This window comes from Aethalodelphis obliquidens, unplaced genomic scaffold, assembly GCF_003676395.1.
Source record: "Aethalodelphis obliquidens isolate GAN/ISIS:26980383/991018 unplaced genomic scaffold, ASM367639v1 scaffold6, whole genome shotgun sequence".
Lineage (NCBI taxonomy): Eukaryota > Metazoa > Chordata > Mammalia > Artiodactyla > Delphinidae > Aethalodelphis > Aethalodelphis obliquidens.
In genome coordinates, this window is record NW_020837950.1 from 74335410 (window position 1) to 74359833 (window position 24424).

General features: G+C 46.0%; 1 protein-coding gene across 12 annotated transcripts in view; it reads right to left on the reverse strand.

The window, feature by feature from the left end:
* The window catches only part of FAM193A (family with sequence similarity 193 member A), a 174610-nt gene that overhangs the window by 90205 nt on the left and 59981 nt on the right, over nt 1–24424 (reverse strand). For 10 of the 12 annotated variants that reach the window (XM_027103899.1, XM_027103894.1, XM_027103897.1 and 7 more), the window contains exon 2: nt 10251–10496. In XM_027103899.1, coding sequence (XP_026959700.1) covers nt 10251–10478 — 228 coding nt within the window. In that variant the 5' untranslated portion in view covers nt 10479–10496. Of the gene's footprint in view, nt 1–8005; nt 8017–10250; nt 10497–24424 lie in introns of those variants that run through there. The other 2 variants (XM_027103900.1, XM_027103902.1) reach the window with 2 other exon arrangements.

The following is a 24424-nucleotide window of genomic DNA, read 5'->3' on the forward strand; positions in this document are numbered from 1 at the left end:
AGTTCAGCCGGGCTTGTGCTCCAACTGAACACAGACCTATCTGAGGTCAGATACCACTTCTCTGCTGCCACACCAACACTCTGTGTCCTCTCGCAGCTAACTTTTCTCAGTGTCTGTCAGGACTGCTGGCAGAGTGTCCTCCAGGGACCTCCCAGGCTCTCCTCGTCCTGCTGATGTACCAAAGCTACAAGGCTCTGTCTCCCCTGCCCACTCCCCACGGGCCACTTCTCAGGGCTGTTTATGCAGCTGAGGACCCTGAGACAAAAGGCAGGCTTGCTTACTGCTTACAATAAAAGGGCCAGATCCCCACCCGCACCACCACCCCCAGCCCGTGCTCCTGAACTGGGACACAAACCCCCTGTACCCCCTGCACCGATGTGGGCCTTGGGGAGGGGAGGGGGTGAGGAGAACGGGATGTTTCTGCTGTGCCGAGTAACAAAGTCCTTCGTCTCTGACTCAGGATTCTCAAGTCTTCTGCCAGCACCCATGCAACAGGAACAAGCCAGCTTATTACCTTCAGGTAGGGTTAAAAAAAACTAACCCCAGACCCAACGACGACGACCTTGTGCTTGTCACACTCCCTTGCTTTTCGTTCTACTTCTCCGCCGTCTGCTGCTCAGGCATCCCTACCTCCACTGTCAGGTGTTCTCTAGAACTCCTCCTCAGGACTCCACTGCTCCCTCCACCCACTGACTTGGGTATCGTGCCAGGGACCAAGGTTGAGAAGAGGAGTAAAAGCCATCTGTTTGCTTGTTTTTTAAACTGAAGTATATAGTTTTGATTTACAATGTTATGTTAGTTTCAGGTGTACAGCAAAGTGATTCAGTTACACACACACACACACACACACACACACACACATATATTCCTTTTCAGATTCTTTTCCATTATAGCTTATTACAAGATATTGAATGTAGTTCCCTGTGCTATACAGTAGTTCCCAAAAGCCGCCTGTTTTAACGACTGTTGCATGAATGACCAGCAAAGGACATCTGAGACAAACAGCCTGTAACCTAAAATTGCAGATCTTGAAAAAAATTTGGGATTCCACTGACAGAAGTAAAGTCAAAAGGCCTGTTTAACGTATATTCAGATGGGGGGTGTCTAGCAACGTCCCATTAACAACTTAAAAAGAGAAGTCAATTACACCTATACCAATAAAGTTAGAGGAAGAAAAATTAAAAGATATCATTTAAATAGTATAAATAAGGGACTTCCCTGGTGGCGCAGTGGTTAAGAATCCGCCTGCTAATGCAGGAGACATGGGTTCGAGCCCTGGTCCAGGAAGATCCCACATGTCGCGTAGCAACAAAGCCCATGAGCCACAGCTACTGAGCCTGCGCTCTAGAGCCCGTGGGCCACAACTACTGAGCCTGTGTGCCACAACTACTGAAGCCCGCGTGCCTAGAGCCCATGCTCTGCAACAAGAGAAGCCACTGCAATGAGAAGCCTGTGCACCGCAACGAAGAGTTGCTCCCACTCACCGCAGCTAGAGAAAGCCCACACACAGCAATGAAGACCCAACGCAACCAAAAATGAATATAAGCTAATAAATAAATTTTAAATAAATAAATAAATAGTATAAATAAAAGTATGTATAGGTAAATGATTTTTTTAAAAAGGTGCAACGGGGGACCTCCCTGGTGGTCCAGTAGGTAGGACTCCGTGCTCCCAATGCAGGGGGCCTGGGTTTGATCCCTGGTCAGGGAACTAGATCCCACGTGCCGCAAAGAAGATCCTGCAGGTGGCAACTAAGACCTGGCATAGCCAAATAAGCAAACACATAACAGGTGCGACGGCACAACACAGAAAACACGAAACACTCCCCTACTTGCGGGGCTGGGAAACTCAGTATTCGTAAGAAGTTAATGCTTCTCCTGCTGACTTACAGTCAGTGCAATCCTGGTCAAATCTTAACAGGGTTTTTTTTTGGGGGGGGGGGGGATTGAGAAGACAATTATCATTTATACAGAAATGTAAGGAACCAAGAATAACCAAGACATTTTTGATGAGTACAAGGTAAGAGGGCTTTCCCTCTGAATACATTTGTTACAGAGCTACAGTAATTACCACAATATACACAGCAAAGCAGACTTAGTAGCCACTGTGTTCTTCACCACCACGTGCTTAGTTAAAAAAAGGCCAGTGCCACTTAAGAGTGTCCTAGATGCTGCAAAATCATGAACTGTATTAAATCTCAACCTTTAAGCACATGGCTTTTGAATATTCAATGTGATGAAACGGGAAGTCTGCATAAAGCATTTCTGCAATATTCCAGAGAAAAGCACTGTGCGCTGTGAGCTGAATGAGCCACTCCGTCCATGAAACATCAATTTTACTTGAAAGAATGCCTGACAGACCAATCTATGTTTATTCAGACTTGGATACTGTCAGACATCTTCTCAAAAATGAATGAAATAAGCCTGTCCCTTCAAGGAAAACAGCTGATGCTACTTGTGGCCAATCATAAAATCTGAGCTTTCAAGCAAAAATTGGAAGTTTGGAAAACTTGTATCCATCACTGTGGACTTGAACACTTATCCACATTTAGAGACCTTTCTGATGAGATCGGTGGTGGCAGTGACAAATGTGACTTTAATAAAACAACAACCTGAATAATGTAAGGTGTCACTATCTCAAAGACCTCCCTTACTCAGTAAACAGCTATTTTACAAATGACCAATGTGTGGTGCAGAATCATGTGTGGGTAAGAGGTTCATTGAGAGTGCAAGATAGACAATGGATTTCAGTTTAACAGTGTAGGAAAAATTCTCTGATATCATTTCAGATTCTACATTACAGCTAACCATTAGGAAACTATTACCTGTCATGGTTTGGTGTGGTATCAAAGAATATCCAGTTATCTGAAGAAGCCATTAAAATATTTTCTTCATATAACTTCAGTCAAAACAACCTATCACCCAGAATGAACACAGAAGCAGGTATGAGAATTCAGCTGTCTTCTATTACCCAAACATTAAGAAGATTTGCAAAACAGTGCTATTCTACTTACTATTTTTGTTTTGGAAAATAGTTTTCATTAAAAAATATGCTATTAATCTTAACCCCATGACTCTGCAATTCCTTTCCTACATGTATATACAACAGAATGTGTGAACGTGTGCTCCAAGAGCATCATTCGTGATAGGAAAATTTGGAAAACAACCAAAATGTAGTATAAGTTCACAAAGGTGAAGAGTATATAGTAATGAAAATGAAAAAACTACAACATTTATGAATCTCAAACATAATGCTGAACAAAATAAATCAGACACAAAATAATGCATACTGCATGATACCTGTATAAAGTTCAGAACACCAGAAGAACAGAACAACACTGCTTAGGGACGGAGGTGTGGGTGCTGTAACTAAGAAAGAGGAGCTGGAAAGACTGCGAACTCTGCGGAGAGGTGGGGGGGGCGGGAGAGACACAGAGGTGATCTAGGTGAAGGGCAGTGCTTGACGTGTGACCTGCACCGTCGCAGAAATAAACCCAAACAGATCAGCAATCACAGGAAGTGACAAAGATTAATTTCACCATTAAGAAGTAGCTTCTCGGGGCTTCCCTGGTGGCACAGTGGTTGAGAGTCCGCCTGCCGATGCAGGGGACACGGGTTCGTGCCCCGGTTCGGGAAGATCCCACATGCCGCGGAGCGGCTGGACCCGTGAGCCACGGCCGCTGAGCCTGCGCGTCCGGAGCCTGTGCTCCGCGACAGGAGAGGCCACCACAGTGAGAGGCCCGCGTACTGCAAAAAAAAAAAAAAAAAAAAAAAAAAAGTAGCTTCGTGCCGCACACTGAAGACTAAAGACACCACACAGAGCAACGAAGACCCAGCACAGCCGAATAAATAAATAAATGATTTAAATTAAAAAAAAAGAATCAGAAGAAGAAGTAGCTTCTCAAATGCAAATCAAAACCACAATGAGGTATCACGTCACACCTGTCAGAATGGCTATTCTCAAAAAGGCCACAAATAACAACCACTGGTGCGGTTGTGGAGAAAAGGGCAGTCTTGTGCACTGCTGGTGCGAATGCAAACTGGTGCAGTCTCTGTGGGAAACAACGTGGAGGTTCCTCAAAAAACAAAAAATAGAACTACATACAATCTGGGTAGACAGCTGAAGAAAATGAAAACACTAATTTGAAAAGACACATGCACCCCAATGTTCACTGCAGCACTGTTTACAACAGCCAAGACAAGGAAGCAGCCTAAGTGTCCATCGACAGATACTGGATAAAGAGCGTGCGGTACATAGATATACACGTATACAATGGAATACTACCCAGCCATTAAAAAAAAGAAATTTTGCATTTGCAACAACATGGATGGACTTGGAGGGCATTACACTGAGGGAAATAAGTCAGAGAATGACAAATGCTGCATGTTATCACTTACACGTGGAACTGAAAAATAAAACTACCGAATATAACAGAACAGAGAAACAGACGCGCATATAGAGAACAAACTAGTAGCTGTCAGTGTGGAGAGGGAAGGGGGAGGGGCAAGGTAGGGGCAGGGATTTAAAAGATACAAACTACTATGTATAAAATAGATAAGCAACAGGGATATAAGGATATATTGTATAGCACAGGGAATACAGCCAATATTTTATACTAACTATATAAATGGAGTATAAACTTTAGGAATTGTGAGTCACTATGTTGTACACCTGAAACTTACTGTGTATCAACTTTACCTCAATAAAAAAATAAATAAGTGGCTTCTCAAAGGAGACCAAATTGAGTATACTTCTATGCTGACTGCACAAGGACACTTACAAGATGCAACACAGAGCAAATGAGAACAAGAGGCTACGAAAAGGAGAGGAAGGGAGGGAGGGAGAGAGCTCAGCGACCTGCACAAACAGTAAACAAAAAGCCCTGAGGAGGGGCCACCACAACCAAAGGAACAATGTACTGAGATTTAATCAATCAACCTGTATTCATCCAGCACAGCCTTAAAACCTAGAGAGCAAAAATGGAAACATTTACAAGAAAAAGGGACAAATACACATGCACAGTGGGAGGTGTTAACTGACCTTACTCAGAAATCAGCAGATTAAGCACAACAAAATTAGTTAAGAACACAAAAGGATCTAAGAACACAATTAACAAGGGGTTGATCTAATGGGAGTACACAGAGTCCTCTATCTAAACGCTGAGAAAACATTTTCAAGCACACATGGAACTTTTATAAAAACCTAACCACATACTAGTGTAACTGACTGATAAGGGGTCACTGTAATACATGCCATAATCTCCAACTGTAACAGCATTAAATTAAAAGTCAATATGATTAAAGGTGATCCGAGAGATATATGTTTGGATATTTACAGATACTTCAAAACAATTTATGGTTAAAAACAGAAATAATCAAAATTGGATAACACTTAAAATTGAGCCAATACAACTAGCAATTCAAAATCTAGAGCAGTAATTAGAGGTTTCCAGCACACATCAGGGCAGAGTAAGAAAAACTGACGAGAAGAACTGCAGGTAGAGAGACAGAAGAGTGGCCACAGAGAAAGAAGAGACGAGACCTGTGGTGGCCTCAGCAGGGCTGTGTGGTGAAGGTCACCTGGCAATCAGTGAGTGGCACTGGGCTGTCTCCCATCCGCCCCCCAGCAGGCGGGCTGAGCAAGGCCAGGTTCCCGCCAGGTCTCTGGGGTGAGATAAGTACAAGAATGCAGCTCCCAAGGCAGCTGGTACCAAGCTCAGGCTCCCCAGACACTTGTCAGCAGCCCTGAGAAGAGGCCTAGAAAATGGAGAGCCCCCCACACTGACACGCACCCCACCTTGTCACGGCATCTGTACCCTGCTCCCAAGAACAAGAAACTGGGAGAACCACATGTCTCAACTTACTGACAGCGTCTGTCTGTAATTCGGGACCCTGTGGTGCTTGCCATCACTACCTTTCAGCACACTGAACAGAACAGAACATCTGTGGAGGGATAAACAAGAATCTGCCCACAAGCGAGCCTCTGGGAAGACAGAGAGGATGGTGAGGAGACAAGGTAGAGGGATGGACTCTGCACCAGTCTCTCTGTGCCCCGGAACTTCTATCAGAGGCACCACAGCGTTAACCAAATACTGCCGTGTGCGCGTGTGTGCGTGTGCGCGCACGCACACGCACACACACACACACACACACAGAGTAGTAATTAATGAAATAGACAAAGTGAAAGAGATTTTAAAAATTAAAAAAAAGTTCTTTGAAAAGACGAAATCAACACACTTCTAGAAAGAGTGGTTAAAAAAAGAGAAAGAAAAAGCACAAATATGAGGAAAGAAAAGAGCTGTATCTACAGGTACGGTAGGAACTGAAAACAGACCACCCACACACAACTTCATACCCCAAATGACCATTTCTAAGAATGTAATTTACCACGACTAACTCGAATAGCAATGGAAAATCTCTTATCACTTAAAGAAACTGAACCAAAAGTTTAAAAGTTACCCAGAGACATGCCTGTCTGTGAAGGGAACAGGAGGAGGCTGACAGCAGGAGGCGCGAGGCCACAGGCAGACGACGCTAGAGCATCTGCACTCTGCTGGGCGCGAGCCGGACGGGAGCAAAGAGAGGGAATGAACAGCAAAAGCAACAAGGCCCTGCAGAGGATGGACAGGGGTGGGCACCTGGGAGGCAACTTCCCTCGGCCACAGGGGTGACCAGCCCAGCAGGGCCAAGTGGGTGGGGGGTGTTTGGGAAGAGAGGAGAAGGAAGGGAGTGCTCCATCTCTGCATCTGGGGGCGCAGTGACAAAGCCAGGGCGACACGCTGGACGCCCTTCCACGACCTGGCACCTCGCAGTCGGAAAGCAGGACCCCAGCGGTGCTTTTCTCCAGTCACGTCTGCCAGCCAGGGGCAGCACTGAACCAGGCCCCAGGCAGACGAGTTAGCGGCTTTCCAAGAGAGAAATGACAGTGAGCTCAGAGGGCCCTGACGGTGGGAAAGGGACCGAGGAGGTCCAAGAACTATGGCAACGGAGGACACTCAGGCAAGTGACCTAGAAAGACAGGATCCAGTCGGACGTGTGAACCGAAGTCCTCTCAGGTGTGTGGGCAGGACAAAGGTCTAGGCACAGAAGAGGAGGTCTCTGGAGAAATGGACAACGTGGAGCTGGGAGGCACAGAGCAGGGAGAAACATCAGTGCCCCCCCCACGACTGCCGGTAACAGAATGTGTATCTGCAAGAGAGCAATTCAGCTCCGGGTCCACTGTCCGTGCTCAGAGCACCTACCCTGAAGATCAGAGACAGCGGGACACACACAAACTCGTAACTCTGGGCCCACCAGAGAGCACAAAGGACCGGCTGAACGGGACAAGTGTGACAGGCCACCTGGGGACAAGGCGAGGAAGGCAGGCAGCCATGAGTGGGTCGGAGGCCACAGCGCAGCATGTGACAAGTCCTTAAAGGTTGGGTGTGGCCGGTGGGACTTGCCAGGCCGGGCCCTTCTCTGGGAGCCAGCAGAAGCCTTCACTGCTGAGGTGGTGGGCGGTCTGCACCCGAGGCCCAGGCTGATCCTCCGAGAAGAGGGGACCGAGCCCTCCAGGAGACAGGCCCAGGACCCACACGGACACGAGCACAGGCCACACCCCGAGGCCCCTACAGATGCAGGCAGAGTCTGGCTGCCACGCGGCAGGGGCAGCATCACCAGGAAAGCTGCACCCCGAAGCCCGGGCACAGGACTGCCCAAGGCTCAGGCCGGACAGGGGAACCGAGGAAGCACCAAGCAGGAGGCTCTCGCCGCCGGCACACGGCGCGGGCAGAGTGTGGAGAGAGACCCCGCGGCCCGCACAAGCACAGGGGGCAGCAGCCGCCAGGGGGACGAGCCACAGCAGCCCCAGGGCCCGTCAGACTGGCCGAGCGGGCCCCCTGCGTCTGCACGTGCTGCCTGGCACTGCCCCCACCGAGAGCGAGGAGCAACAACACTGAAGGGAGAAGCAACACCAACACTACACAAACTCTTCCAGAAAAGAGGAGCAGGAACACATCTCAACTCACTTTACGAGGCCCTGAAAGACACAAAAGACAAGAAGACTTTAATGAGCCTCCATGGGCAGACCCTCTTCACAAGCACAGACGCGCAGTTCTCAACCAAATGTGACACGGACAAAGCATGTCCACGGAAAGACATGTGCAAGGACGTTCACAACAGCTTGACGCAAAGAACAGTCCAAATCTGGAAACAACAGAAATGTCCATCAACAGTGAACAGGTAAACAAACTGTGGTATACCTCTACAAGTTATTCAGCAATAAAAAGGAACCAAGGACTGATGCACAACTCTCAAAGCACAACACCAAGAAGTCTACGGGACACCCCAGAAAAAGCAAATCCACGGGGACAAAAATCACGTCCGTGGTTATTACGAGGGGTTGGGAGGAGGGGAAGGGCTGCCCACCGAGGTGAACAAGGGAACACCTGGGGGTTCTGTATCTTAGCCGTGGTAGTGGTGTTTACACAACTGTATAAATCTGTCAAAACTCAGTGAACTATATACACTTTACAATGAGTGAGTTTTACTAGGTGTAAATTACATCTCATTAGTTTAAAAAGTTCAGCAATTTTAACCAGCTTGAGCAAAGAGGCCAACTGTACAATAGCAACAGAAGGTTTACGTCTACAAACATAGGTCAACATTATACCTCTGTGGTCCCTGGTGTCACTTTTTTGATGAGGAGAGAAAGCCTCGTGTGTTGATCCATTATCCAGGACAAACTGGGAAGTCAGGAAATGAGACTCCCCTCGTGGCAAGACTAGTTATGGGAAATGACAGGCAATTTCGCTTCTGCCTCCAAAACCAGGATGAGCAACAGCAACCCTTCTCCCAAAGGCACAGTCAGGCCAAAACACAAGAGCAGGACTGGAAACAGGAAGAAGAGACGGCAAACTTCAAGAAGCAAAGAAAATGCGCTAGCCGGGGGAGACTCAAGAATGCTGACTGGAAGTGAGCAGGGAACAAATGGGTATCAGTAAGCTAAACAGCCTTCCATTAGAAAATGGAAAACAGACCAAATACTTTAAGTGGACACAGGAAGAAAACAAAAGTAAAATAAAATGATAAAAGCACAAAGATCTGAGGGTGAAAAAACTTCAGACCGACTATGCCATCTTTTTAATCCCTAATTCCGGATTTATCCATTGCTTTGTTCATTCATTTATTTATTCATCAATTCAAATATTTTGGGTACCTAAAATATGCCAGGCTAGCACTGTTCTTGGTAAGAAAATACACAAAAAGAGCTACCCTCTTGGAGTGTATAGTCCAATGAAGGAAAAAGACAAAGAAAATGAATCAGTAAAATGCACAGTATATTAGAAAGAAGTGCTGAGGGGGAGAACAGAGCAGGAAAGGGGTGTGTGGGAAGAGGCTGAGTGAGAAGTAAATTTCTATTTTGATAAACAACAGATTTTGAGTTTTAGCTACTAAAGCACTACTATAGAAACTGGCACGTGAGCTGGGGTGCTGCCTTCAAGGAAACCCTAAACCAGAAGCCACTGGCTCAGTGGCGGGCAGCAAGGGGGCTCAGGCGAAGGGGCAGCAAACTGTCGGCGACCAGTGTGGAAAGCAGTCCCAGGTCAGGAAACAGAATGTGGTGCTGGGTGCTGCTGTCATCGGCCACGTGCAGAGTGGCATTAGCAGAAAGACAACAGCTCAGAAAACAATCATCAAGCAGAAATCAAAGGAACGGAAGAGCCCTAGAATGCGGGGCCTCAAATGGCTGCAAAAGCCAACTCCTTCCAGAACCCAAAGAGCAGGTTTGCAAGCCCTTTCAGAACCAGGGCCCATGCAGACACCGTCTGGGCTAAAGATCCTGATGTTCTCAAGAAGGCCTCATTTAGCCGAGGCAGGAAATCAATGGAAAAGGGGTGGGGGGGAGTCCGACTTGAGAATTGCATCTGGGAAAGAATTTCAGGCGAGTTACCAGCGCATGGAATTGTCTAGCACTAATAAGCACACGAACGCCTCTAGCTTTTCACCAAGCTACACTGCCAAAGACATCCTGAGAGCAGACTTAAAAGGCCAAAACCCACCCTGCGGGCCCCCCAGGCTTGCTGACGGGGCTGTCTGACCGAGGAGGGCAGGGCCCTTCCTACTGACTGCAGGTGTCATCAGGAAGAGGGGCGGGGACCCCAGCCGCTGGAGCCAGGGACGAGGAGATGGCGCGGGAGGGAGTTCCTCCAGAAAGCAGACCCAAATGAGCCATCTCGCGCGCCGTTCCGCTCCGCCGGGCCGGGCACTCACCGCCGGCGGGTCGAGGCTGCCGCGCCGCTCCTCGTTCTCCACGGTGCGCCGGCAGTCCGGGCACACCCACAGAGGCAGGTGCAGCACGCTGTTGCCCTTGGGCGCCATGGACAGGGCCAGCTTGCTTGCAGTCTTTACTCCACTCTCTAAGAACGAAGAGTCTTTCCGCTCGCTTCTGCACAGAAGACAGTAATCCCCAGCGGGGTAGGGTGGTGTTCTATGATTCATGCCAAAATTAAAAGGAGTCTGGAACAGAAAAAAAATTTGTATTTTCAAAACATGAGCCCGAGAAGGGTCGTCTGCACCGTAGAGAAATCATCCTGAAAATCCTGAAGATAGGTTCGAGAGAGGGACACCTGGGCAACAGGTGAGCAGGGAAGCCAGAGTACACATGGGATGGAGCTGTCAGGACCCCCAGGCCTCTCTCCCATCTGGAGTGCCCCTACCGTGAACCCATCAGGTGGGAAAGTGCACCAGGACCCATGCCAAGCCTATTCTGGCTGGAACGTTGCCCCGATGCTCCCCCAGCCCTGCCCAGCCAGCAGCCCAGCTCTTCCCTCAGCCCATGGCTCTCTCCCTGTCTTCCTGTACCCAGGCTCGCACAGGCCATTGGCTGTACTGGTTACCTGGACTACGTATAAGCATGTACACGACTGGTGCCACAGCTGACAGAGTGCTCTCAAATGGGCCCCAGGCTCCATTATCAAAGCCTGGAACGACCAGGTATCAGGTGCTTAAACAAGGGGGCTGAATGGATAAATGAACAAATGAGTGATTCAAAGAATGAACAACGGGGCTTCCCTGGTGGCGCAGTGCTTAGAAATCCGCCTGCCAGTGCAGGGGACACGGGTTTGAACCCTGCTCCAGGAAGACCCCACATGCCACGGAGCAACTGAGCCCGTGCGTGCCACAACTACTGAGCCTGAGCTCTACAGCCCACAAGCCACAACTACTGAAGCCTGCATGCCCTACAGCCCACGTGCCGCAACTACTGAACCCATGTGCTGCAACTATTGAGGCCTGCGCGCCTGGAGCCCGTGCTCCGCAACAAGAGAAGCCACTGCAATGAGAAGCCCGCGCACTGCAATGAGGAGTGGCCCCTGCTTACTGCAACTAGAGAGAGCCCACGCATAGCAATGAAGACCCAACACAGCCAAAAATAAATAAAATTAAAAAAAAAAAGAATGAGTGACAGCACCATTAAGACGCCAAAGACTTGCACGTATATTCTTACCTGCTTTCATAAACCAGTGATCAAAACTGCTTACACCTGTCACATCCACAGGGTTCCCTAGATTTAACCAAACCCAGCTCAGCAGCCATCTGAATGTCTGGGGTGCAAGGGGAGAGAACTGAGTACTATCTCCCATGGAAGTAGCTGTCTTTCTCTGTCCCAACAAATCCAAGCAGCCTGTCAGCGACAGAACAGCCACAGCCTTCAAACCTCTCTAGGCCGCCTTGCTTACCCAGAGCAGAAGATGATGGGCCCCAAGGTTAGAAAGGTCCCCGAGCAGAAATCATAATGCTAAGAGCCAGAACTGTCTTGCGAGCACCCAGTTCATTATCCACTCATCTGTCTGTCTGTCCATCGTCCATCCATCCAGTGTTTACCGGAAGCCCACCGTGTGCCAAGGCACAGGCACAGGCACTGGAGACACAGTGGTGAATAAAACAAAAATCTCTGCCGTTAGGGAGGTAATTCTTGTCAAACACAAAGACAAAGTAAAAAATACAGAACATTAGATAGTGGTAACTGAGAAGGAGAGAAGAGCAAGAGAAAGTGTCTGGGGCCGGGGACGATGCCCTTCATTCACCGTGGCCATCAGGGCCTCCCTGAGGAGACATCTGAAGTGTGGGGCTGCTGGAAGCCGCACGGACACCTGAGAGCAAGCGCACAGGCCCCGGGGCAGAGATGGAGGGGAAAGGGAGCAGGGAGCCCGGCACGGCCTGGCCCCACTCGTGTCCTAACGGGGAGACAGGATGTGCGTGGAGAAGAGATGCGATGGCAGAAAGGAAGGGGTCCAGGAGACCGGGGTGAAGCCGCTGTGAAGGCAGAGCCCATAGGACGACCGAGGAGCCCGACGTCAGGGGAGAAGAGAGAGGCCAGACAGCCCCCCCGACTGTGGACTGCGCGTGTGGAACAGCTCCGAGGTGAGGAGGACCTCGGCCGTAGGCATCTGGAACACACTGCATGTCAGGCATCCTTACAGGTCAGGTGACTGGGTCCTGCTGGTCCCAGAGGGACACCAGACAAGCACAGACAGAACTAGCCAGCGCCCCATGGCAGTAAGTGCTCCTCCACCAAGAGGAAGAAATGAAGTCTCCAAGGGTGCAGAGTGGGACCAGCAGGAAAGCACGGCTTCAGCGAGAGCAAAGCTAAGCTGAGACCCAAGTGCTAAGGAAAAACAAACGCAAAAGAGCCGTGTGAAGATCCTGGAGAGGAGCGCTGGCGCAGGGAACTGCTGCGAACACGGGCCTGTCCGGGGCAGGATGAAGGCCGGAGGCTGAAGCTCGTGCCCCGTGAGGGGCTGGAGATTGCTCAGAAGGGGGTGGCGTGACCCAATTTTCATCTTACAGGGAAACCTGTTGTGTGAACAATGGACTCTGAGGAGGTGACCACACGTGAGGCAGTTCCAGGTGCAGGCGGCCCTGGAGGAGCAGAGCGGTCAGGCTCGGGGGCTCGCCCGCCTGGGCAGTGGACCCACCAGCAACGGGGGACAGGCTGCAGCGGTGGAAGGAGCAAGGGTTGGTTTTGGCCGCTGTGCGGTCAAAGTGTGCGTCAGCCACCCAGACAACGTGGAGCACGGCACCTGCTGGAGCAGCGACCGGAGGGGTGCAGCCGGATATGCAATTTGGGGTCTGTCAAGCCAGAGCCAGAGGGGATGATCTGCGGAGGGCATGCAGCCAGCGTCCTGAACGGAGGTCAGACTTCCCGAGGCTTGACCACTATGCTCAAGAAGGCAGCGAGTCCTCTCGGGAGGTGAAGCTCTACTCTGCGAACCTCTTTCAGACAAAGCAAGTGACACTCACACAACAGCAAAGCCTGGCTAAACCTCAAGCTAACCACATACTAGTGCTTGCCACATGGTCACCCTCCCGTGACTAAACGTGAGGGACAAATATAAGTCCCACTGGTTCTCGTAAAAACATTTTACAGGTGCACTGAAGTATAACTGAGGAACAGTAAGCTGAAAAGATCTAAAGTACGGGACGTGAATAGTTCGGACACGTGAACACGCGCGTGAAACCATGCGACAACCAAGAGAATAGACATCGTCCTAACCCCGAAGGTTCCAGGAGGCCCTCTGCTCCCTCTTTCTCCCCGCTGCCTCTTCCCTCCACCCTTCAGAGGCCACCACTGGACTGAGTTCTGTCTCTGCAGATCACTGGGCAACTTCTAGAACTGTTTATAAATGACGTCACATAACATATTCTCTTCTGTCTGGCTTCTTTCACTGAGTGTCATTACCTGGAGATGATTCCATTCACAAGTCTGTTCTAGTCCTGAGAGTAGTCCATTGTGTGGGTGAGCCACAACTTGCTCATCCATTCTTTTTTTTCTGCCCTTAATTTTTATTTATTTATTTATTTTGCTTACCCATTCTGCTGCTTGGAACCATTCAGGTTATTTCCAGTTTTCAGCTATTACAAATAATAGTGGCTATGAACATTCATGTATAAATCTTGCTGTGAACACATGTTTTTGTTTCTCTTGCATAAATACCAAGGAATAGAATGACTGGGTTGTCTAACTTTTAAGAAAATGCCAGGACTTCCCTGGCGGTTCAGTGGTTAGGACTCCATGCTTTCACTGCCAAGGGCCTGGGTTCAATCCCTGGTCGGAGAATTGAGATCCCACATGCCACGTGGCACCGCCAAAAAAAAAAAAAAAAAGAAGAAGAAATTGCCAAACCTCTCCCAAAGAGCAGTGTTAAAGAGTCCCGGCTAGCCTATATCCTCATCAGTAAGTTTTTAAATTGCAGCCACTGTAATGTGTATAGTATTGTCTCAATGTGGTTTCCCTAATAATACGTTAAATATCTTTTCACAGGCTTATGCAGTATCTATTCAAACTTTTGGCCTGGCTCAAGGTCTATCAATTTTATTATTCTTAAAATAATCAGCTTTTGGTTTCATGGGTTTTTCCTTATTAAAAATCTTTCTTTCACTGACTTTTGCTTTTATGTTATTATTTCATTTCTTTGAGTTACTTTGGGTATAAGCGGCTTCTTCATCTTCTATTTTCTTAAGGTGGAAGCATAGGTCATCAAGCCCTTTCTCTTGCATAAAAAGGTGGTTAATGCTGTAAATTTCCCTAGTAAGCACTGCTTTGGCAGCATTTTACAAGTTCTGATGTGTTGTGTTCTCATTCTCATTCAGTTCAAAATACTTTCTAACTTCCGTCTTGATTTCTTCTTTGACTCATGAGTTGCTTATAGTGTGGTTTAGTTTCCAAATATTCGTAGTTTTCTAAATATCATTTGGTTACTGATTTTTTATTTATTATTTTTTTTGTGGTATGCGGGCCTCTCCCGTTGCGGAGCACAGGCTCCGGACGCGCAGGCTCAGCGGCCATGGCTCACGGGCCCAGCCGCTCTGCAGCATGTGGGATCTTCCTGGACCCGGGCATGAACCCGCGTCCCCTGCATCAGCAGGCAGACTCTCAACCACTGTGCCACCAGGGAAGCCCTCTGTTACTGATTTTTTAAAATATAATTCCACTGCAGTCAGAGAGGATATTCTGTACTATTTTAATTATACCAAATTTATCAATACTTTTTTATGGCCCAGAATATGGTCTATTTTAGTAAATGTTCAATGTTTACTTAAAAGAATGTGTATGTATGCTGCTGTTGTTGGGTAGAGTGTACTATAAATGTCTGTTCAGTCACGTTGGCCAATGGTGTCATTCAAGTCTTCTTTAACTTCACTGATTTTCTATTTACCTTTTCTATCAATTATTGAGAGAGATATTAAAATCTCCAAACACAACTATGATTTGTCTATTTTTCCTTGAAGTTCTATCAATTTTTCCTCCATATATTGTGAAGCTTCATTATTAGGTTCAAAAATGTTCAGGACTGTTATGTCCTCTTGATGAACTGAGCCCTGTACCAGTATGACGTGACTGTTTTTACCCTGGTAACATTCTTTATTCTTTGCTCCTGTATTGATTTGTCTGACACTAGTACAGCCACTCCAGCTTTCTTGTCACATAAGCAATGCATATCTTTCTTTATAACTTTTTTTTTTTTTTTTGGCTGCACCACAGGGCATGTGGGATCTTAGTTCCCCGACCAGGGATCAAACCCGTGCCCCCTGCAATGGAAGCCTGGAGTCTTAACCACTGGACCGCCAGGGAAGTCTATCTATGACTTAACTTTTAGCTTACCTGAGTCTTACATTTAAAGCAAGTTACCTGCAGAAAGCATACAGTTATGCCTTGTTTTTTGTTCCAACCTCACAATCTTTTAAAACTGGGATATTCAAACCATTTACATTAAATCCAATTACTGATATGATTGGGTTTTTTAAATCTACCATCTTATTCTTTATTTTCCTACTGATTCATATTTTGTTTCCTTTTTCTTCTTTTTTAGCCTTAAAAAGTTGAATAATTTTTGTGATGCTATTTTATGTCTTCTGTTGGCTTGTGAGCTACACCTCTTTTCTTTTTGAATTGGCTGCTTTAGTGTGTACCGTATACATTTTACCTTGTCACAATCAGCGATCAAATAAAACTTTATCACCTTACGTTTCCCATCTCCTGGTCTTCTTTATGCTACTGTTGTCATACCTTTTACCTCTACCTAAAACCCCCATAACTCATTGTTATTTTTGCTCCAGACAGGAAATTATATTTTAAAGTAATTTAAAAAAACACATTTACCCATATATTTACAATTTCCAGTGCTCTTCATTTGTTTGTAAAGATTCAGATTTCCATCTGGTGTCATTTTTCTTCTGCCTGAGGACTTCCTTTAACATTTCCTGTGATGAAGAACCCCTGGTCATGAATTCTTTCAGCTATTTATGTATGAAAAATCTTGATCTCATTTTCTTTTTTTTTTTCATTTTCATTTTTGAAACATTTTTACTGGTTTAGAATTCTAGGTTACGTTCTTCTTCCTTTTACTATGTTAAAGCTGTCCTCCTTCTATCCTCTGGCTTGTACTATTTGCCGTGAGAAGTCTGCTATTAGTCTTATCGCTGAAGTTTTCTTTTAATCACTATTTTCAGCATTATAAAATTATGATGTGACTGGGTGCAGTTTTCTTCATGTTTCTTGTGCCTGAGGCTTTTTGAACTTCTTGGATTTGTGGCTTAGAGTTTTCATCAAACTTGAAAATTTTTCAGCCATTATTCCTTTAAATATATAAATTTTTATTCCTCATCCCCACTCTTTCTTTCTTTCTTTCAACATACATATAGTGTGCTGTTTGAAGTTGTTTCACAACTCATTGATGCTCTGTTCTTTTTATTTTGTCTTTTTATTTTTATTGTGGTACGCGGGCCTCTCACTGTTGTGGCCTCTCCCACTGTGGAGCACAGGCTCCAGACGCGCAGGCTCAGCGGCCATGGCTCACGGGCCTAGCCTCTCCGCGGCATGTGGGATCTTCCTGGACCGGGGCACGAACACGTGTCCCCTGCATCGGCAGGCAGACTCTCAACCACTGCACCACCAGGGAAGCCCTGTTCTTTTTAATTTTTTTAAAATTTCAATCTTCAACTCTCTCATGGTTCTTTTTGGGTAGTTTCTATTCCTAGCTCTTCAAATTCACTAATCTTTTCTTCTACAGTGTCTAATCTGTTGCTAATCTTCACATAATGTATTTTTTATCACAGACTGTAGTTTGCAACTCAAGATGTTCATCTGGGTTTTCTTATATTCTGTTTCTTCTTAACACACTCATGCTTTCTTCTATCTTCCTGAATGTGGAGAACATCCAATAGCAATAACAACTGTCCTTATCTAGTAATTCTATCATATGTGTCATTTCTGAGTCTGTTTCTATTCATTGATTTTGCTCCTCATTGTGGACGGTATTTGCTTGCTTCTTTCTCTGCCTGGTAATTTTTGACTAGATTACAGTTTTATCCTGTTAGGTACTATTTCATTCCTTCAAATATTTCTGAGCTTTGTTGGGGGCCATGGTTAGGTTATTTGGGAAGAGTCTGGTTCTTTGAAGGCTCACTTGTAAGCTTTGGGAGGCAGGATCAGAGCACCTTTAATCTTCCCCACTACTGAGGCAATACCGTTGGGAGCACACGCTGACTGCTGGGAACACTAACTACTTGGGGCCCTATATGAGCTCCAAGGATTGTTCTACTACTCACTTCCAGGGTTCTTTTCCTGTGCTCAGAGTTTCCACATGTGCACGTGCTCATCAGTACCCACATGAAGATTTGAGGGGAACGCCGTGTGTCTCCAGAGCTCTATTTTTCTCTTTGCAGCTCTCTCTCTTCTCTGGTATTCTGCCCTGCAGATTCACTTTGGCCTCCCCAAATTCTCAGCTCGGTCTCCTCAACTCTGTTTGGGCTACTCCTCCTTCCTCCTCGAACCATGGCCTGCAAATTCTTTCCAGGTAGTAAGTTTGGCCAATCCTAGGGCTCATCTAGCTTATCTTCACTCAGGGATCATGGTCCTGCACTGTCTACTGTCCAATGTTGGAAAACTGGGATGTTTGTGTCCTTCATTTAGTTAAGGTAGGAGGATAAATCCAATCCAATTACACTGATCAAAATATCAATTTTAAAAAATGTACCAGAATGAACATAACCAAACAAGCGCTTTCTCCCAAATCCTATACACACAGAGAAAAGATATTTATACAAATATATAAAATGTATATATATTAAAGTAAGGGACTAAGGTAACCAAGAAATTTTTCCCTAAGAGCATGCACATATTCCTAAAATGGTCATACTGCTGAAAAAACTTGAAAATGCACTACAACTGAGTCCCTACACCTACGGGGTAAAATATTTTACCCTTTCTGAGTACACGGATTTTCTACTCTGAGGTAAAAGCTACCGTTTGTGGCCAGCATTTGTGTGTACCAAATCACAAGTATTCACTTTCTTACTAAGCTTATACTCTAGCTCTGAAAGTAATTTCCAAAGGAATTCCAAATTCAACATGAAAAACTCAGATTTACTCTTTAAAGACCTTACAGGTAAACTTCTTATAGACAAAAAGGAAACATGGCATTTTAGGGCATTAAAGACACTAAAAAGCCACAGCTTCGCAGGTGATAATGGCACATCTCAGATCACACTGCCAGTGAGGGCTAAAGCCAGGACTCTACTGCACACAACACACAAATGTGTCTGTTTTCACTGCATTACCATCTCCTGCCTAGAACACGACGCGATTATCCCCTCCTGGCTGGCGCCCAGCCTGCAGGCCTGTACCGTCTGCCCTCCACACACCCTTTGCCCCTTGCAGAGTGACCTTACCACTGCACATGTGACCAGAACACTCCTCTGCTTTGAACCTCCAGCAGCTCCTACAGCCGAAAAGGATCAAGTATGATCACTGAGTCTCTGCCTCATTACCCAGATGAAATTCCTTCCAATTCTACTGGGTGGGCCAAAAGGTTCCTTCAGTTTTTTCCATAAGATGTGGCTCTAGTAGCACTTAGTTGTCTTTAACTTCATTCGAAACGTTGTTAGACTCTATGTGACAGCTGTCATATCAGCATGCATTTAAAAAAAAAGACCTATCAAAACTGGTGAATTTTTGTGTAGCTATTTTAATACTGAAGATGAAAGAAAATAGCAACATTTTTGGCATATTATGCTTTATTATTTCAAGAAAGGTAAAAACGCAACCGAAACGCAAAAAAAGATTTGTGCGGTGTATGGAGGTGCTGTGACTGATCAAACGTGTCAAAAGTGGTTTGTGAAGTTTCGTGCTGGAGATTTCTCGCTGGACGATGCTCCACAGTCAGGTGGACCAGCTGAAGTTGATAGCGATCAAATCGAAACATTAACTGAGAACAATCAACATTATACCATGTGGGTGACAGCCGACATACTCAAAATATCCAAATAAAGCACCGAAAATCATCTGCACCAGGTTGGTTATGTTCATCGCTTTGATGTTTGGGTTCCATGTAAGTTAAGCAAAAAAAAACCCTTCTTGACAGTATTTCCACATGCGATTCTCTACTTAAACATAATGAAAATGTTCCATTTTTAAAACAAATTGTGACAAGTGATGAAAAGTGGATACTGTACAATAACGTGGAATGGAAGAGATCGTGGGGCAAGCGAAATGAATCACCACCAACCACACCAAAGGCCGGTCTTCATCCAAAGATGGTGATGTTGTGTATATGGTGGGATCGCAAGGGAGTCCTCTATTATGAGCTCCTTCTGGAAAACCAAACGATTAATTCCAAGGAGTTCTGCTCCCAACTGAAAACAGCACTCGACGAAAAGCATCCAGAATTAGTCAACAGAAACGCATAATCTTCCATCAGGGTAACGCACGACCACGTGTTCCTCTGATGACCAGGCAAAAACTGTTATAGCCTGGCTGGGAAGTTCTGATTCATCCGCCTTATTCACCAGAGATTGCACCTTCAGATTTCCATTTATTTTGGTCTCTACAAAATTCTCTTAATGGAAAAAATTTCAATTCCCTGGAAGACCGTAAAAGGTACCTGGAACAGTTCTTTGCTCAAAATGATAAAAAGTTTTGGGAAGACAGAATTATGAAGTTGCCTGAAAAATGGCAGAAGGTAGTGGAACAAAAAGGTGAATACGTTGTTCAATAAAGTTCTTGGTGAAAATGAAAAATGTGTCTCTTGTTTTTACTAAAAAACCAAAGGCACTTTTTGGCCCCCAATACACCCCTGCCCCGTTCAGCTATGGGGCCTTAGTACATGCCATTTCCCGCCCCAAAACACCAATCCCCCTCCTTTAACCAGGCAACTGTTAGGCATCCTTTTGAACCCCACTGCGGTATCCCTTCTTTTTCTGTGAATCCCAGTCTCCTCCAACATGCTCTCCTCAGCCAATACAAGCCACCACATAGCTAATCACTCCAACTCCTGTAAACCTTTATGCTTACACAGGTTTTCTTATACTTTCACATGTCCATCTTCTCATTAAGTCCCATAAAGCACCCAGAATACAGAAGGCATCTAATAGATACTCACTGAAGGAATTGAAACTACTCCAAATCAGTAATTCACATTTTGTCTTCCCTATTTCAACTACAATTTTTCTTTCCTTATTTCACACACAATCTTTTATTAGCTGCCTGTGCTGAAGTCCAGGGATGACTCCATGTGTGGTCAATCCTTTCTGCTGCTTTCCTGAACTCTGCTCTCCCAAAGCACATGCAAATGCCTTGAGCAAGTGGCACTGCTTGGGAATAATTACTAACATTAAGACTTAAGTTCCCTCCTAACTGGTTACAAAAAAACTGTTAGCAGAATCATACCATGAGTTAGGTGCAAAATTACCTTAAGTATTTAATGCTTTGTAATTTATGCAATCTTACAGAGTAAATATTTAGCAATTTATAGATTTCAAAGTTGTTCCATTTAAATTCAATAAAATTCAATAAACATTAATTATTGATTCCATATTATTACATTATTATAGCATCCTTCTTATAGTTAATGTAAAAATGAGTTTTCTTTAGGATTTTTCATTTCAGTTTTTATGTTAAAAAAAAAATACAGAAAGCCTACAGAAAACTGCAACCATTTTTTCTTACTGCTGCAAGTTAACCTCCTGAATTGGCCCAGCTCTTAACCACTAGTGGGCATACAGAAGTAAATAGGGTGGTTCTGTGAACTAATGAGGCAAAGTGGTATTTGCTATCTGCCACAACCATGGTTATAGAAAATGATTTTATGCATGTAACTGTTATTAACATGGCTTTCCTTTACAAATGTAGTTATGTTTAAAGTCTAGTAAACAATGTAATTACTGTTACTTTTTTTTTTTTTTTTTTTTTTTTTAAAGAATGGATCATTTTTATTTTATTTTTTGGCTGCGGGGCACGTGGGATCTTAGTTCCCTGACCTGCATCCCCTGCATTGGAAGCACAGAGTTTTAACCACTGGACCACCAGGGAAGTCCCTACTATATGTTTTGATGCTACTTATCTGGAAGAAAATAAATGTCTGAGTAAGCCTCAGGATGCCAGGACAAGTTTAGTATCACTCACTGCTCCTTCATCTGACGGCGCAGCAATTCACCCATTCAAATATTTACAAAATACTTCAGGTCTCTGCATTCAAGTTCCACATGGCAAAAGAGAAACATAACTTGAATTTATTAATAGCAGCAAATCAGACAGTTAAAAGACTTACAGGGCTTCCCTGGTGGCGCAGTGGTTGGGAGTCCGCCTGCCGATGCAGGGGACGCGGGTTCGTGCCCCGGTCCGGGAAGATCCCACATGCCGCGGAGCGGCTGGGCCCGCGAGCCATGGCCGCTGAGCCTGCGCGTCCGAAGCCTGTGCTCCGCAACGGGAGAGACCACAACAGTGAGAGGCCCGCGTACCGCAAAAAAAAAAAAAAAAAAAAGACTTACAGCTCTGGAAATATGTATTTCTTACACTTCTCTTTACCAATCTTTAAAATACAACTAATCTACTACAGTCAAATGAAAAATTGATTATCAGAGTACTACTAACTTCTCAGACTGCAGTCTGCATCCCCTTATAAATCTGAAGGTACCTGAAAATCACAGCAGCCAGTCATTTTGTATAGGATGTTAACAGTGTTTACAACAATACATCAGAAGGGAGGGGAAAAAAACCACATAAATAGAACAGAGACTGGGGAAGGCTTTTGGTCAGTCCCTAAACGGGTCATCCACGTTTGAAAACTGAGTGACCTGGAGTAATTCCAAAGGTAGCCACTCACATGTTGGTGAACCCCAAGTCATCAACATGGCCCTGCTGACACGAGCAGAGAGGCCAGGGCCGGAACCCTTCATCCACCCCTCCCCCCCACCATCACCACCACTCACTTGGCCACAGGGAGGCAGCTGGCTCAAGGACAACCAAACCAGAGGCTGGCCAGGGACCTTAAGTACTGATGCCCACAGATGGTGCCTGCAGGAATTATGGTCCAGGGACTTTCCTGGTGGCACAGTGGTTAAGACTCTGCACTCCCAATGCAGGGGGCCCGGGTTCAATCCCTAGTCAGGGAACTAGATCCCACGTGCCACAACTAAAGATCCCGCATACTACAACGAAGATCCCGAGTGCCACAACTAAGACCCAGAGCAGCCAAATAAATAAATAAATTCAAAAAACTGTTATGGTCCCAAAAATTCACAAGGCTGGGAGATGAGTTAGGGCGAGGGGCACAGGAACTGCCATCAGAGGGTTAAGAGTGTTAAGGGAACAGGGAGGGGTGCCTTTGGGCAGGAGCTGGAGAGAATGGGGAGCAAAGATGCAGACACCCAGCTCCGGGAAGGTGGAGCAGAGACGTACACATGAACCACGGGCAGGGCACACACGTGGGCAGCAAGAGTAGGTGGGCTGGGCTCTGGGCCCCTATACAGACTGGGTGTGTCTGCTTCAACAGGGGATCCTGGCCAGGTGAGTAGGCGCCCGCCAAAACATTTGGTCTCCTCCAGTTTCGGAACAAGGGGAAACTCTGAAAACATTTACTGAAGATTACAAGGGCTCTTCGTGCTAGAGAGGGTGAAGGAAGATGGGTGTACTCCATACAGCTGATGGTGGCATGAAGGTGCAACAACCTTTCTGGAAAAATCACTTGGCAGTATGTTTCCACAGGCTCCCAGCCGTCTACCTGCACCTGTGCCCTCGGGCATGCCTACGCTACACGTGCCTCCTCACTTAGGTGAAGCCTTCTGCTCAGGCACCAGACCCTGCCAGCTGCCTGAGAACTCTGTTCCACTAATCGTCCCCTCTCTTTTTTAAATCATTGATTTTTCCTTCTTTCCTGCATCGTTTCCATTAGGATAAACAAAACACCCTCCTCTTAACCTCACTTCCACCTCCAGCTACTAAGTGCCTATCTTTTCCTTCCTTTTCAGGAACACTCCTTCAAAGCTCTCCACCCCAGCTCTGTCTAAAAGAAGTATGATGCAAGTCACAAACACGAGCCATGTAGTAAGTTAAAAAGAACAACAAAGGTAAAAACAACAAGATGATAACACTCCACACTGGTCAGTATGGCCAAAATCCAGGACACTGACAACACCGAATGCTGGCTGCCGAGGGTGTGGAGCAGCAGGGACCCTCGTCACTGATGGTGGGAACCAGAATGGTGCAGCCACGCTGGAGGACAGGTTGGTGGTTTCTTACAAAATTCAACATACTCTCACCATACAACCCTGCAATGTGCTCCTCAGAATTTACCCAAATGAAATGAAAACTTGCATCCACACAAAAACCTACACACAGATGTTTATAACAGTTTTACTCATAGTTGCCGGAACTTGGAAGCCACCAAGGTGTCCTTCAGAAGGTGAATGGATACATCAACTGTGGTACCTCCACGTAACGGAACAGTACTCAGTGCTAAAGAGAAATGAGCGATCAAGCCATGAAAAGACATGGAGGAACCTTCAATGCATAGCACGAAGTGAAAGAAGCCAGTCTGAAAAGGCTACAGACTGTATGATTCCAACTATACGACAGCTGGAAAAGGCAAAACTACGGAGACTGTGAAAAGATAAGCGGTCGGCAGGGATTGCGAGGGAGAGAGGGTGCATAGGCAGAACACAGAGGATTTTTAGGGCAGTGAAACAACTCTGTGCGATACTACAAAGATGGACACACGGAAAACCCGGACTTTGGGTGATGATGATGTGCCGGTGTAGGTTCACTGACTGTGACAAACCATGGTGGGGACACTGACACTGAGAGGCTGTGCACATGTGAGGATATATGGGAACTTTCTGTACTTCCTGCTCAATTTTTCTGTGAACCTGAAACTGCTCTAAAAAAAAAAAAAAGTCTATTAAACCCCCCCCCAAGAACACAGGTGAATTCTAGTAAGATTTTATTTAACTCAATATACGCACAACATTATCACATCGAAGGTAACCACGCCCTCTCTCCAGCCGCCTACCTCCAGTAGGGCTCTCGCTCCCCACCAATCTTCCAGCATCACACTGCTCTCCATGGACATACGACACACAGCTCACCTCCTCCTATCTGATATTCTTTC